General features: G+C 38.7%; 2 protein-coding genes across 2 annotated transcripts; both read left to right on the plus strand.

Annotated features, from left to right (window-relative positions):
* Positions 685–1,667, plus strand: LOC102182331 (olfactory receptor 5AP2). Its single transcript, XM_005690258.2, has one exon. The coding sequence runs from the start codon at positions 703–705 to the stop codon at positions 1,654–1,656; it is 954 nt and encodes a 317-aa protein (XP_005690315.2). The 5' UTR covers positions 685–702; the 3' UTR covers positions 1,657–1,667.
* LOC102182058 (olfactory receptor 5M10-like) lies at positions 8,014–8,946 on the plus strand. The gene has a single exon (XM_013969926.2). The coding sequence runs from the start codon at positions 8,014–8,016 to the stop codon at positions 8,944–8,946; it is 933 nt and encodes a 310-aa protein (XP_013825380.2).

A 16,420-nucleotide genomic window follows, 5' to 3' on the forward strand; every position in this document is an offset into this window, starting at 1 on the left:
TGCAATCCCTCCCAGCATCAGGGTCTTTTCCAATGAGTCAACTCTTTGCATGAGGTGGCCAAAGTATTGAAGTTTCAGGCTCGGCATCAGTCCTTCCAATGAATACCCAGGACTGATTTCCTTTAGGATGGACTGGTTGGATCTCCTTGCAGTCCAAGGGACTCTCAAGAGTCTTCACCAACACCACAGTTCAAAAGCATCAATTCTTTGGTGCTCAGCTTTCTTCATAGTCGAACTCTCACATCCATACCGTTGCTTAGTCATGTCTGATTGTTTACGACATGGACTGCAGCACACCAGGCTTCCCTGTCCATCACCAACTCCTGGAGCTTGCTCCAACACATGCCCATTGAGTCAGTGACGCCATCCAACCATCTCCTCCTCTGTCATCCCCTTTTCCTCCTGCCTTCAATCTTTTCCAGCCTCAGGGTCTTTTCCAATGAGTCATTTCTTCGCATCAGGTGGCCAAAGTATTGGCATTTCAGCTTCACCATGAGTCTCTTCTGTCCATGGAAATTTCTAGGCAAAAATAAGGGAGTGGGTTACCATTTCTTTCTCCAGGGGATCTTCCCCACCCAAGGATCGAGCCTGAAGCTCCTGTATTGGCAAGCTCGTTTACCATACAGCCAGCAGGGAAGCCCAGCTGTTGTGCATTCATCTGACCAAACAGGATGTTCTATGTTTTCTCTTATTGCAGCTCAAATGGTCAGATATATGAAAGAGATGCAAACCAGGAATCAAACAGAAGTGACAGAATTTATTCTCTTAGGACTCTCAGACAATCCAGAGCTACAGATCGTCCTCTTTGGATTATTTCTGTTGATCTATATGGCAACCGTGGTGGGTAATTTGGGCATGATTGTGTTAATTAAGATGGACCCTTGTCTCCACACCCCCATGTACTTTTTTCTCAGCAGTCTCTCCTTTGTTGACGCCTCTTACTCTTCTTCTGTCACTCCTAAGATGCTGGTGAACCTAGTGGCTGAGAGGAAGGCCATTTCCTTTAAGGGGTGTGCTGCCCAGTTCTATTTCTTTGGCTCCTTCCTGGGGACTGAGTGCTTCTTGTTAGCTATGATGGCATATGACCGCTACGTAGCCATTTGGAACCCTTTGCTGTATCCAGTTCTCATGTCTGGGAGAATTTGCTTCTTGCTAGCAGCTACCTCGTTCCTCGCAGGTTTTGGAAATGCAGCCATACACACAGGAATGACTTTCAAGTTGTCCTTTTGTGGCTCCAATAAGATCAATCATTTCTACTGTGATACACCACCCCTGCTCAAACTCTCTTGCTCTGATACCCGCATCAACGGCATCGTGATCATGGCTTTCTCCAGCGTTATTGTCATCGGCTGTGTTATGATCATCCTCACTTCCTACCTGTGCATCCTCGTTGCCGTCTTGAGGATGCCCTCCTTGGAGGGCAGGCACAGAGCCTTCTCCACCTGTGCCTCTCACCTCATGGCCGTCACCATATTCTTTGGGACAATTCTCTTCATGTACTTGCGTCCTATGACTAGCTACTCAATGGAGCAGGACAAGATTGTCTCTGTCTTTTATACCGTAGTGATCCCTATGCTAAATCCCCTCATCTACAGTTTGAAAAATAAGGATGTGAAAGGGGCCTTAAAGAAGATCTTACAGCAACAGATACTGTGAAGCCATGCTACATATCACCCTATTATGTGGAATAAGAATGTTTTGATGTTAATTGTATTGTCTAATTGCTTGAACTGTTTTTCTGTGTTAAAGTATATTGTTTAAAATGAGATGTATTCTAAATTTCCTGGTGTCCTAAATGTGTATTTATTAGCCTGTAGAATGAATCAATGCAGTGAAGGAAGGCAGTGTCTGGTAAAAAAAAAAAAAAAGTATATATATATATATATATATATATATATATATATCAAAATGCTTGGAATTAGCTGACCTAGATTTAAATCTCAATTTCCATATTGAGCCCTTTCACTCTTAATTTTATATATATATATATATATATATATATATATATGACTTTGATTGGATCTTGGAAAATAGACTCTGAGACAGATATTTGTATTTAGGAAATTTATTGTAGAGTGTTCCCAGGAACAACACTGATAAAGAAGTAAGGGAAATAGGATTGGGTAGAAGAAACTAAGTTGTGATGAAATTGCAACAGAATATTCAGCCAGTTCCACGTGGAGATCTGGAGTTGAGATCATCCTTCTCAGAGATGTTTCAAATTTGAACAGGTATTTATACCTCCATAATAACCTGCTTTAGATGTGGGTCACCCACTGGAAGCGGTCTAATTTTCAGAATGACAGTGCCTTTCAGCAGGGATATTTGAAGAGTAGAGCTCAGCTATGAGGTGTGAGCTGTCGATGCCCTAGGAAGCTGGGGAAGTAAATACTTCAATACTGAAAGTCCAATCTGGGTAGTATATCACAGCATCTATTATAAATAGTAAACTCTTCCATTCACATGGATGTCAAGAGTACCAAATACTATAGAAGAAAGTCTTAGCTATTTAATAATAAGGGTGCCATAGCAATAATGGGGGTATAGTTTAGTGACTTTGTGAATTAACTGGGATATTTTGGAGTGTAGTAATCTCAGAGTCAAAGTGTTCTTTTTATCTGTATCCCAGCCAAAGTTTCACATAATTTTCAATAAACATTTATCAAACACAATTATCTATTTATTGCTGATTGTAGTGGGGTTGGGGCTGTCAATGTTGGAACAACAGGAAAAAAACTGTCTTTCATGAGGTGATATGTCGAATAAGGACTAAGTAATGATTTGGAATCAGCTAAATGTCTGTTTCCTATGTCTTTCCATCCCACTCTCCTCTACAGACCAGAAAGTGGAATACCAATGTTCCAAATGAGACCACTTCATCCCCAAAAGGTTTGTTAGAGACCACAAAGGAGGAGGTAACTCATCCTATCCCCCTGGAACAGCCCTCCTAACTCCTGTTAATTCCACTTTTAATTATTAACCAACGTTTCTCTCAAAGACATTAGTGGAAAAATGTATTCAGCAGGTAACTCATGCTGAAGATATTCCATGTGAGAAAACAAAATTCTTGATTTCATTAAACTTGTTTTGGAGTGAAGAAGACTTTATTGTCAACAGCAAAGTGTGTATGCACGTGTGCACAGGCATTTGTTCGTGTTTGTGTGGGATGCATGTGTGTGACATGGGTAAGAGTTGTGCTTTAAAGAAATTAAAGTGAGAGAAGAGGGTTGTACAGGAGTAGAGCAACCTGTGAAAATAACAGTTGAGCAAGTCCTACGTAGGAATGACATTGCATGAATATCTGTGGTGAATACAAAGGCCCTGAGGTGAGATCGTTCTTGGTTTGTTAAAAGAATAGTAAGGGAACAAGTATACGTGGGACAGAGTGAGCAAATAAAAAGAGAAAAAAACTGCAATCAGGAAGGTGTTTGGGGAGTGATGGATCAGTTGGAGTAGGTTATGGTAACTCATTCCAGTATTCTTGCCTATTAAAATAGATATGAGTATGGATTATATTTTCAGTGGAATTGTGAAAATTTGAGGCAAGACCTAATAAATTTTATATCATTTAATTTAATTCAGTGTTATTCACAATGGAGTCTTAAGACCATAAAAGAGATTTTGTACTTCAAATGCCTAACTTATTTACAAAGGTATAAGTGACTCCCTGGGGAGAAAATAGTTCAATTATCTCAGTGGAAAATAAGTGGATGTCTTAATTTCGGGTTAGTATATTTCAGGCTTTCATTTTTTAGTGTTTTGCAAAGATGATTAAATCTCAAGAGCATCATCACAATCTTAATAATCTGACCCTCAGCCTCAAATTCAGAAGTAGCATCTTATACTCTTTGTTGAATTAATTAACCATATCTTAAATCTGTCACAGCTGAGTTCCTTATGCCACTTCCATTTTCATCAAAGCTAGAAATTTCACGCTGCAGGGAAAACAAATTGTATTCCTCCAAAAACCAATAAATAAAACTAAACTTATAAACACCACTACTTTCAGTGAGTATGTCTTAAGGACAACAGGTAAGATGTTTTAATTTATCTCTAAGTGGTTAGATATAGAAAGATTCAAAGAGGATTCAAAAAGCATTCAAGGAATTAAGACAAAAACCTCTCAGTGCTCTGTGACAACCAGGAGGGACAGGGTTGACAGGGAGGGAGGCTCAGCATGGAGGGGACGCAAGTGTGCCTATGGCCGATTCGTACTGATGTAGGCAAAAACCATCACAATATTGTAAAGTACTTATCCTCCAATTAAGATAAATAAATAAAAAATTTAAATACACTGTACCTCTAAATTGCAATATGTCTGAAACACTGAATTTATGGTGAGCAACTAAACTAACAATTTTTTTTAGAAGAAAGGGGTTTAGGATAACTAATAAGAGATGAGGATTTTATAGACTATTCAACCCATGCATACACATACAAACACACATGTACACATGCATCTCTCTGTGTATATCTCTGTGTTTTTGTGTGTCTACGAAGCTGCTGCTGCCAAGTTACTTCAGTCATGTTCAACTCTGTGCGGCTCCATAGACGGCAGCCTACCAGGCTCCCCCGTCCCTGGGATTCTCCAGGCAAGAACACTGGACTGGGTTGCCATTTCCTCCTCCAATGCATGAAAGTGAAAAGTGAAAGTGAAGTCGCTCAGTGGTGTCCGACTCTTCGAGACCCCATGGACTGCAGCCTACCAGGCTCTTCCATCCATGGGACTTTCCAGGCAAGAGCACTGGAGTGGGGTGCCATTGCCTTCTCATGTATGAAGCAGGGAAATTTCATTAATTTTGTGCAGAAAGAGTGCCAAAGTACTTGGCATATTTAATACACTGTGTAGTACATTAAATAAAATTATTTTATGCTCTTATATGCACACTTTGAGAAACTACTGCAATTGTCAGCCTTTATCTATCTATCTATACATAAACATATGTAAATACATACATACATATAAGATCATATATGTCATATAGAATATAATTCCATTTATATCATATATATATAGATAATGTGTATATATATATGTATATGTATAAAGTGGGGATCTACAAAATGGCTGTGAATTTTTTAAGCGTGTATTTTACAGGGTGGAATTAAACTGATTTTAGAGAAAGAACGGTCAGTTTAAGGACTATTCTAGTAATCTAGGTGAAAGATGATGTTGGCTTGAGCCTTAATGGTAGAAATAAAGATGGAAGGAGATAGTTGTTTTGTTGATTGAGATATTTTGAAAATAGAGATAACATAATTATCTGATAGACTAGTTACATAGTGTGTGAGAAAGCAAAGAGATCAATTTCTTCAATATTTATTTGCTTGTATTTATTTTTTATTTGAACACATGGAAGTAGAGAGTTGTCACTGACTTGAGACAGAGAATGTTATGTTTGGGAAAATTAAAGGAAGACATGAGCAAATTAGCTTTGAGTCAGGTTGAGCCAGTATTTGATATTAATGTGAAAATGTGAGTAACTGATTGCATTATAATTCTGGGATTTGGGAAAGAGGTCAGGGCTGAAATAATTTCAGGAGCTGTAAATATATAGATAGTATTTATAGTCATGAGACTGAATAAGATCATGAAGGTAAAGTGTAAATAGAAAAAAAAAAATTGAAGAAGATCACAAAATAATGAGTTCTGAGCTACTCCAATCTTAACAGTCAGAGGAAAGAGGAATAAACAAAGAAGGAGGAGAAGGAGCAACCCATATGGTAGCAGGAAACTCAGAATGTCGTGTCCTGGAAGACAAGAGATGATAGGTTTTCAAGTGGCAGTCAGCAGTTAACTCCGCCAAATATTACTTACAGATCAGGAAGATGAAGACTGAGAACTGGCCACTGAATCTGGCAGCATAAAGGACCCTGACAACCTCCACAAGAACAGTTTCTGTGGAGTGATGGGGGGGAAAGTTTGATTAGAGTGGGCTTAAGAGAAAACAGGAAAAAACTGAACTGAATGCAGGAAGGATTATATATCCAAGTATGTCTTGGACACATATATATATATATATGGAGACGGCGATGGCACCCCACTTCAGTGCTCTTGCCTGGAAACTCCCATGGAGGGAGGAGCCTGGTGGGCTGCAGTCCACGGGGTCGCGAAGAGTCGGACCCTACTGAACGACTTCACTTTCACTTTTCACTTTCATGCGTTGAAGGAAATGGAAACCCACTCGTGTTCTTGCCTGGAGAATCCCAGGGACGGGGGAGCCTGGTGGGCTGCCGTCTATGGGGTCGCACAGAGTCGGACACGACTGAAGCGACTTAGTGTTAGTAGTATATATACTTTTATACACAAAAATTGCAAAACTCATCCAACCACATTTTTGTCCTTTCATAGTATTAAAAGTGATGGTGAACTTCTTTATTTTTGCCAAAGATCTCAGCCGCATAGTATAAAGCAGGGTACAAAGATGTTGCATAGAGATTTTGGTCTTGAAGGAAAATTAAAGATCTCAAAGCATGAAATTAAGGTTATGCCCTTGAGGGAACAAAATCTATCTTAATTGGATTATAAGAATGAAAAAAAAATACTCTAGGGAATATTCCTAAGAAACACTATAAATCTTCCCACCTTGTTTTAGAAAATATAGTAAGTCAGTTTTACAGGTAAGTCATTTTCTACATTTGTTCACTAAAAATATGTGTGAAAATTAATATTCTCATTGATATGATATTGAAAAAATTATTTTCATCATTTATACTTGTTTTTTTCTATTCAAATATTAACATTTCATAGCATCTCTGAAAAATCAAGTATTATATACAGGCTCTTCTGATGTATATGTGAAAACTAAATTTAAAAAGACAAGGTGAAATTCTTGAGGCATAATGTTTCCAGTCATATCTTACTTTCACAAAAGAAACAGAAATATAACTCCAGCTGGGAGCTAAGTCCACATTTAAATATTATCCTAATGCGCTTTCCTAAACAAATATATTCAGAGGTGTGTCAGTTTTAAAAAATAATACAATATTGTAAAGTAATTAACCTCCAATTAAAATAAATAAATTTATATAAAAAAGAAAACAAATAAAAAGTAATGGAAACAAATTCCTCTTCAGATATTTGAATTCTTTTTTTTTGTTTTATTTTTACTTTATTTTACTTTACAATACTATCTTGGTTTTGCCATACATTGACATGAATTCTTTATTTACCGTTCAAATTCTGCCTTCTCAGATTTTCTCTGAATGACCATCTAAAAGCATTCCGCCTTTAATTTTCTTCATAGTGTTTTCTTCTAAGTGACATACTGCTGTAAACATTTGCCTATGTGCTCAATATCTATTACCTCTCTTACAATATATGGTTCACCAAGATAGGTAATTTGCTCACTCATGTAACCCCAGAAGCTAGAACAGAAAAAAAAATGCCTCCGTAAATAACGAGTGGGTGAATTTAAAAAGCAGAAAGAACAATTCTTCATTCTGTACCTTCTTAGTCATATGTCAAGAGATGCATCTACTAATTAAATGTCTTCTGAATTAATTTAAGCTAGACAAATATGGGTTTCAGGAGAAAATGCTGGACTGAACATGTCTCCTAATGTGTGTTGAAAACAATAGTGTATCAGAGGTGCAGGGACCGTAGGAACTGCATCCTTCATTTGTCCATTTGAATGATGCCACGGACCTGCTGCTTTCCAGACCTGGTTTTCATTCTTTTCGCTTTCTTTTTCACAGAATTTGAAAAAAAAAAATACGGAGTTTTCCAAGAAAACAGGTTTAATTATATACGTGTATACATGATTTACAAATAAGGAGAAAGAGAATGTGTGAGTTTGTGAATGTGTGTTTCCAGTATATATATAGAAAAATATATCGCAAAGATAGAAGGTGCAAATATTTACATAGACGCTCTGATGCATTGGTTGAGAAGAGTAATTCCCTTATAGAGACATAGATCAAAAGTAAATGATGAAAGAGTGGATTAAATGCAGAATCAGGATCAGATAGAATTCTTCACTTTACCACTTTCAGGTTTTAAGGGATGAGACTATGTCTCCCCCTAACCACACTGCAGTGACTGAGTTCATCCTCCTGGGACTCACAGATGACCCAGTGCTGCAGAAGGCCCTGTTTGGGGTGTTCCTGGTGATCTACCTAATCACACTGGCAGGGAATCTGGGCATGATCGTGCTGATCAGGACCAATCCCCACCTGCAGACCCCCATGTACTTCTTCCTCAGCCACCTCTCCTTTGTAGACCTTTGCTATTCCTCCAATGTCACTCCAAATATACTGCACAATTTCCTCTCAGACCGGAAGACCATCTCCTACGCGGGATGCTTCACACAGTGTCTCGTCTTCATCGCCCTGGTGATCACGGAGTTTTATCTCCTTGCTTCAATGGCCTTGGACCGCTATGTAGCCATCTGCAGCCCTCTGCTGTACAGCACCAGGATGTCCAAGGACGTTTGCATCTTTCTAGTCACAGTCTCTTATGCTTGTGGATTCTTCCATGGTCTCTCTCAGGCGCTGCTGACTTTCCACTTGTCCTTTTGTGACTCCCGGGAAATCAACCATTTCTACTGTGCTGATCCTCCTCTAATAATGCTGGCCTGCTCTGACACCTATGTCAAAAAGATGGCGATGTTTGTGGTTGCTGGTCTCACACTGTCAAGCTCCTTGTTCATCATTCTCCTGTCTTATATTTTCATTGTTGCCTCTATCTTGGCGATCCGTTCTGTGGAAGGCAGGCACAAGGCCTTTTCTACCTGTGGTTCCCACCTGACAATAGTCACTCTATTTTATGGAACCCTCTTCTGTATGTACTTGAGGCCTCCAACTGAGAAGTCTGTAAAGGAGTCCAAAATATTTGCAGTCTTTTATAGTTTTTTGAGTCCGATGTTGAACCCACTGATCTACAGTATGAGGAACAAGGATGTGATCCAAGCCATGCAGCAAATGATAAAGAGAAACTTTTCATAAAATTGCACTTTAAGCATCTGTTCATTTGATATGATTAAGTGTCCATAACAGCCTTGTGTTTTATTTTTATTTTATTTTAAATTTTTATTTTTACTTTATTTTACTTTACAATACTGTATTGGTTTTGCCATATATTGACATGAATCCACCACAGGTGTACATGAGTTCCCCAACATGAACCCCCCCTCCCACCTCCCACCCCATATCATCTCTCTGGATCATCCCCATGCACCAGCCTTGTGTTTTAGAGATTAGAAATGAGTAACACAGAACTCTAACTGTGATAGAATTCCAGGTTCCATTTTTATTTTATTTATTTATTTTTATTTATTTATTTATTTTTGAGGATCAGGATCTTTTAGTCATTGGGACATGACATATAGCAATCTCTTCTTTTGGTTAAGCAAAGAGATGTGTTTCACTCTTAGCCAACAGAATATTCTAATGTCAAGATTGATATCCAGTTAGAAAAATGTGTTTTAAAATCATTGTAAAGTACTTAACATTTGGCCTAATTTTTATAGTCTTGAAAACCACTATGGCTTTTAGGACCCAAATTTAAACTCAGTCTTCGCAATTCTTAATCCAATGTTTTTCTTTATTATTTAAATTTATTTATTTTAATTAGAAGCTAATTACTTTGCAATATTGTATTGGTTCTGCCACACATAAACATGAATCCACCATGGGTGTACATGTGTTCCCCATCTTGAACCCCCCTCCCACCTCCCTCCCCGTACCATCCCTCCTGGTCATCCCAGTGCACCAGCCCCAAGCCTATTTGGAGTCTCTCATTTTTCAATATTCAACTTATTAACCTCTATTTGTGATTTATGTTTTTGTACTTTGGGTGAAACTCACCTCAGAAATTCTTGAGAGTATAAATCAACATGTATGAAAATAATCATAAGTAACACAATTACAGTTGAATTCTCACTTTTATGTTATTATGCGTTAGTGAAGTGAAGTGAAGTCACTCAGTCGTGTCTGACTCTTTGCGACCCCATTGACTGTAGCCTACCAGGCTCCTCTGTCCATGGGATTTTCCAGGCAATAGTCTGGAAAAGGATTGCCATTTCCTTCTCAAGGGGATCTTCCCAACCCAGGGATCGAACCCGGGTCTCCCGCATTGTAGACAGACACTTTACTGTCTGAGCCACCAGGGAAGTCTATGATGCATTAAATCCTAATAAATGAACTAGTGTGAAAAAGATCATCTCCATTTATAAGTTTTACTTTGTTAGGCACAGAGAGACTAAATGACCTACCCAAAGTCATTCAGCCACTTAGTAGCAGAAAGGCAATTTGATTCCAAATTCTCTCTCTTTTCATATTGAAGTGGCTAAACCTCTTTTGTGTGCATAATAAGTTACTTCAGTTGTGCCTGACTCTTTGTGACCTTATGGACTGTAGCCCACCAGGCTCGTCTGTCCATGGGATTCTCAAGGCAAGAATACTGGAGTGGGTTGCCATGCCCTCCTCCAGAGGACCTTCCTAACCCAGGAATCAGAGCCTCATCTCTTGCCTCTCCTGCTTTGGCAGGTGGGTTCTTTAGCACTAGCAGCACCTGAGAAGCTCAGCTAAACCTCTTATTATACAACAAATACTGGATGGGATGTTGGGGGTAATGAATTGACCAGGTTATTCCTATAAATGATCATGGTGATTGTAATGAGAGCAAGATAACTAATAACAGCTAATGTGAATTTCTTCTACATGTCCTTAGGATAATTTGTGGGTAATATAGTCTTGTTGTTCCATGTAAAGCAGGCAATTTTGATATGTGGAATATTTATTTTGACTGTATTTTATGAATATATTTTTCAGATTATATAACACACATGTTCATTATAAATGACTAGAAAATAAAAACAAATGTGAAGAAATAACTTTTATGAGTTATGTGCTCTAAACCAAGGAATGAATTCTCTTGTGTTTTTAAATATCTCTTCTCAATAATTTTATGTACATATATTATTATAATTGATAAAGCAAAATTGGAGTCATGTGCTATATATAAACCTTGAGTTTCATTTGATAGTATAAGGTTTACATTTCAAAGATATTATTTTTGATGAACATCACTTTTAATGCAGTTAATATTAACAATTAAATCACACTAACTTAGTTACAAAAATAATTGAACATATTAATTGTAGAAAAACAAATACTAAAAATATATAAAACATGTTTTCCCTGTATATTTTTAAAATTTATTTATTTATTTTAATTGGAGGCTAATTAATTTATAATATTGTAGTGGGTTTTGCCATACATTGACATGCATCAGCCATGAGTGTACATGCGTTCCCCATTCTGAACTCACCTCCCACCTCCCTCCACATCTCATCCCTCCGGGTCATCCCAGTTCACCAGTCCTGAGCACCCTGTCTCATGCATTGAACCTGGACTGGAGATCTCTTTCACATATCATAATATACATGTTTCAAAGCTATTCTCTCAGATCATCCCACCCTTGTCTTCTCCCACAGAGCTCAAAATTCTGTTCTTTACATCTGTCTCGGTCTCGCATATAGGGTCATAATTACCATCATTTCTAAATTCCATATATATATATATGTGTGCATTAATATAGTGTATTGGTGTTTTTCTTTCTGACTTACTTCACTCTGTATAATAGGCTCCAGTTCATCCACCTCATTAGAACTGATTCAAATGCATTCTTTCTAATAGCTGAGTAATATTCCATTGTGTATATGTACCACAGCTTTCTTATCCATTCATCTGCCAATGGACATCTAGGTTGCTTCCATGTCCTGGCTATTGTAAACAGTGCTGCGATGAACATTGGGGTACATGTGTCTCTTTCAATTCTGGTTTTCTCAGTGTGTATGCCTAGCAGTAGGATTGCTGGGTCATAAGGCAGTTCTATTTCCAGTTTTTTAAGGAATCTCCACACTGTTCTCCTTAGTGGCTGTACTAGTTTGCATTCCCATGAACAGTGTAAGAGGGTTCCATTTTCTCCGCACCCTCTCCAGCATTTATTGCTTGTAGACTTTTTGACAGCAGCCATTCTGACCGGCGTGCGATGGTACCTCATTGGCTTCAGTTTCTTGTTGGTTCCTGAAAGTGTCCACACCCAGTTCATTGTCACAAAGGTATCTTTCTAAGGAAACTCGCTATATAGCTGCTTACCTCAAATCCAGAGAGAAAGAGATATTACTGGCAAGACAAAAGTCACAGTTTTATATAGCCTAATTATGGAAGTGACATCCATCATCTTTGCCACGTTCTGTGTACCCTCTCCAGCATTTATTGTTTGTAGACTTTTTGATAGCAGCCATTCTGACTGGCGTGAGATGGTACCTCATAGTGGTTTTGATTTACATTTCTCTGATAATGACTGATGTTGAGCGCCTTTTCATGTGTTTATTAGCCATCTGTATGTCTTCTTTGGAGAAATGTCTGTTTAGTTCTTTGGCCCATTTTTTGACTGGGTCATTTATTTTTCTGGAATTGAGCTGCAGGAGTTGCTTGTATATTTTTGAGATTAATGCTTTCTTAGTTGCTTCCTTTGCTATCATTTTCTCCCATTCTGAAGGCTGTCTTTTCACCTTGCTTATTGTTTCCTTCGTTGTGCACAACATTTTAAGTTTAATTAGGTACAATTTGTTCAGTTTTGCTTTTATTTCCACTACTCTGGGAGGTGGGTCATAGAGGATCCTGCTGTGGTTTATGTCAGAGAGTTTTCTGCCTATGTTTTCCTCTAGGAGTTTTATAGTTTCTGGTCTTATATTTAGATCTTTAATCCATTTTAAGTTTATTTTTGTGTATGGTGTTAGAAAGTGTTCTAGTTTCATTCTTTTATGAGTAGTTGACCAGTTTTCCCAGCACCACTTGTTAAATAGATTGTCTTTTCTCCACTGTATATTCTTGCCTCCTTTCTCAAAGATAAAGTGTGTGGGTTTATCTCTGGGCTTTCTATTTTGTTCCATTGATCTATATTTCTGTCTTTGTGCCAGTACTATACAGCCTTGATGACTGTAGCTTGTAATATGATGAATAAGCTTGGTATGTCTTGCTCTGAAACTTGTTGGCTCTTGGGTGGGGCTTGGTTTCAGTGTAGGTATGGAGGCTTTTGGATGAGCTCTTCTCAATTAATGTTCCCTGGAGTCAGGAATTTTCTAGTGTTCTCAAGTTTTGGATTTAAGCTTCCTGCCTCTGGTTTTCAGTCTTATTCTTACAGTAGGCTCAAGACTTCTTCTTCCATACCGCACTGATGATAAAACATCTCCTGTCAAATAGAATGGACTGCCTTTCTGGGTGCCTGGTGTCCTCTGCCAGCATTCAGAAGTTGTTTTGTGGAATTTGCTCAGCATTCAAATGATCCTTCGATGAATTTGTTGGGGAGAAAGTGGTCCTATTCCCCTGCCATCTAAGGACCTCCATCCTTGTTTAGTGAAAGATTTTTTTAAAAATTCTGCAATGCTTTAAAATTTTCAAGAGATTCATACACATGATTTTACATATTCTTATAATAACTCAATTTTCCCCTAACCCTATATTGCCTTTCCCCACTTCCCTCTCCCCACTGGTATCCATAGTTTGGTTTCTATATTTGTGAGTTTGTTTCTTTTTTGTTTATTAATCATTTGTTTTATTTTTTATATTCCCCATACATGTCGTATCATAAAACATTTGTGTGTTTTCTCTTTCTGCATTATTTCAGCAGTTTAATGCCCTCCAAGTGAATCTATGTTCTCACAAACAGCAAAACTATATTCATATACAATAATTCCTTTTGAACTTTAATGCTCTGAGTTTTCAAAGATGTGAACATGTTGTTCACATGTTGAATCACATAAGTTAGTTCTCATGACTGGTGTACATTCTGTGTGCAAATCCTCTACAGGTGACTGTGCTTCTGTGTATTCTACTGTACAGTAGTGTACAGTATCTTTATTTCCAAAAATATCCAGTTCAGTTCAGTTGCTCAGTCGTGTCCGACTCTTGGTGACCCCATGAATCGTAGCACGCCAGGCCTCCCTGTCCATCACCAGCTCCCGGAGTTCACTCAGACTCATGTCCATCGACTCCATGATGCCATCCAGCCATCTCATCCTCTGTCGTCCCCTTCTCCTCCTGCCCCCAATCCCTCCCAGCATCAGAGTCTTTTCCAATGAGTCAAATCTTCGCATGAGGTGGCCAAAGTACTGGAGTTTCAGCTTTAGCATCATTCCTTCCAAAGAAATCCCAGGGCTGATCTCCTTCAGAATGGACTGGTTGGATCTCCTTGCAGTCCAAGGGACTCTCAAGAGTCTTCTCCAACACCACAGTTCAAAAGCATTAATTCTGCGGCACTCAGCTTTCTTCACAGTCCAACTCTCACATCCATACATGACCACAGGAAAAACCGTAGCCTTGACTAGTTGGACCTTTTTTGGCAAAGTAATGTCTCCGCTTTTGAATATGCTATCTAGGTTGGTCATAACATTTCTTCCAAGGAGTAAGCGTCTTTTAATTTCATGGCTATAGTCACCATCCAGAGGCAAGTGTAAAAGCAGTGTTGATTTTGAAGGACACTTCAGATCCTCTCTATAGATTCCCACTTAACTACGCTGGTTTGATGAAGGGAAATATATGACATGATGAAAAAGATCACTACAGGTGCCTCATCATCAATAGAAATGTCATTTTATGCTCTGTGTAGCTGATACCCATGTCCCTCCCAGTCAGAGATGCTGCTTGGTCATGTCAAAGGGGAAAAGGAAGCAAGAATTATCTCACTATTCTGCTTGCCCAGGTGACTCTAATTGTCAAGAAAGGGGTGGAGAAGCATGTCTAAGCCATATTCTCATACCCAGTTTTATATGCAATAATGCTGTATTTTAGCTGGTAAAGAATCCATCTGTAATGAAGGAGACCCTGGTTCAATTCCTGGGTCAGGAAGTTCCCCTGCAGAAGGAGTAGGCTACCCACTCCAGTGTTCTTGGGCTTCCCTGGTGACTCAGACAGTAAAGAATCTACCTGAAATGCAAAGACCTGGGTACAACCCCTGTATTGGAAAGATCTGCTGGAGAAGGCCATGGCAACCCGCTCTAGCATTCTTGCCTGGAGAATCCCCATGGACAGAGGCGCCTGGTAGGTGACAATCCATGAAGTCACACAGAGTCAGACTAGTTGAGTGCATAAGTATAGCACAATGCTAGTAATTTTAATCTCTGACTCCTGTGTGTAGTCTGCAAGTGATGCATGACCCAGAAGGATGATGATTCAACGGCCCTTTCAGTATCCAGCAATGGTGAAGCCAGAAATATCACTTCAATCACAACATTTATTGAGTAATTATTGTGTAACACTCTGGTCTGAGTCAGGCATGTGAGACAAACCAAAATCCTACTCAGATGTTTTAACTGAAGAGAATTTAATGGAAAGAATTTAATTTAGTAAGGAGAATACTGGTAGTGTTAAGTAAATCAGTCCAAGAACTTGAAGTGCCTGGAGGCTAAGTTCGTAAGACAGTTTTCACACCAGTCCTGAAGCAGTCAACACAAGGGCCGCTGTCAGGATTCTAGTGTCATGAGATCCCGGAAGAGCATGCCAGGCCACCTTTTCAACACACACCTTAGCAGGGATTTTCCTTGAAAAGATGCAACCACCTTAACACTTCATTGTGAAACTGGGAGAAAATGAAATTTGGATACTTTTCTCTTCCTCTCATTTCTATTATGCTCCTGGTTTCTCCCATTGGCCTAACTCAGATGGAAACTAGACACTCAAGGAGCCCTATTGATGGAATTTAAGGTTAAGCTCCAGGTAGACCAAAAAAAAAAAAAAAAAAAAGATAGAAAGATAAACTGTATAGATGGTCTAGACTGACAAAGGAAGCATCATTAGAACATTTATTGTATCTGTTTATCCATGGTGTTCCCTTTGCTAGGTATTTATTATTATAACAATTTAAAATATAAAGAGCAAGGTTCAGAATCAGTAAATAAGTAGTTCAAATGCAGCAAAAGTTATCTGAATGTCTGATGGTTTGCCTATACCCTTCAGTCTCTATCTGCATGAGAACTTAATAATTCTCCCAAGTCAAGTCTCAAAATATCCAGACATTTAGGCATAAGTTAAAATAAAATGAGTCCCATTAGTATATCATTTCAGAAGATTTGATTCCCTGAAGATACTGGGGAGAAGCAAGAATCATGTCCTCAATGGACTTAAGATTTTAAAAAGGGTAAATCACTCATGGTGGTTTATATTCTAAATGCTTTTCTGTGAAAAATAATTGAACCCTAGGGTGCTGATCCCTCCGTGACAATTCTGGTATAAATTCCTCAGCTTCTTCATATCCGGCTGTCACTGGGAAATCACTCTTCTTTCACAGGTAGGACTAGGTATTGAACAATGTCCTGAGCTGTGTGCTTAGTCACTCAATCGTGTTTGACTCTTTGCGACCCCATGGAATGTAGCCCACCAGACTTCTCTGTCCATGAGGATTCTCCAGGCAGGA

Source organism: Capra hircus, chromosome 15 (assembly GCF_001704415.2).
Source record: "Capra hircus breed San Clemente chromosome 15, ASM170441v1, whole genome shotgun sequence".
Taxonomy (NCBI): domain Eukaryota; kingdom Metazoa; phylum Chordata; class Mammalia; order Artiodactyla; family Bovidae; genus Capra; species Capra hircus.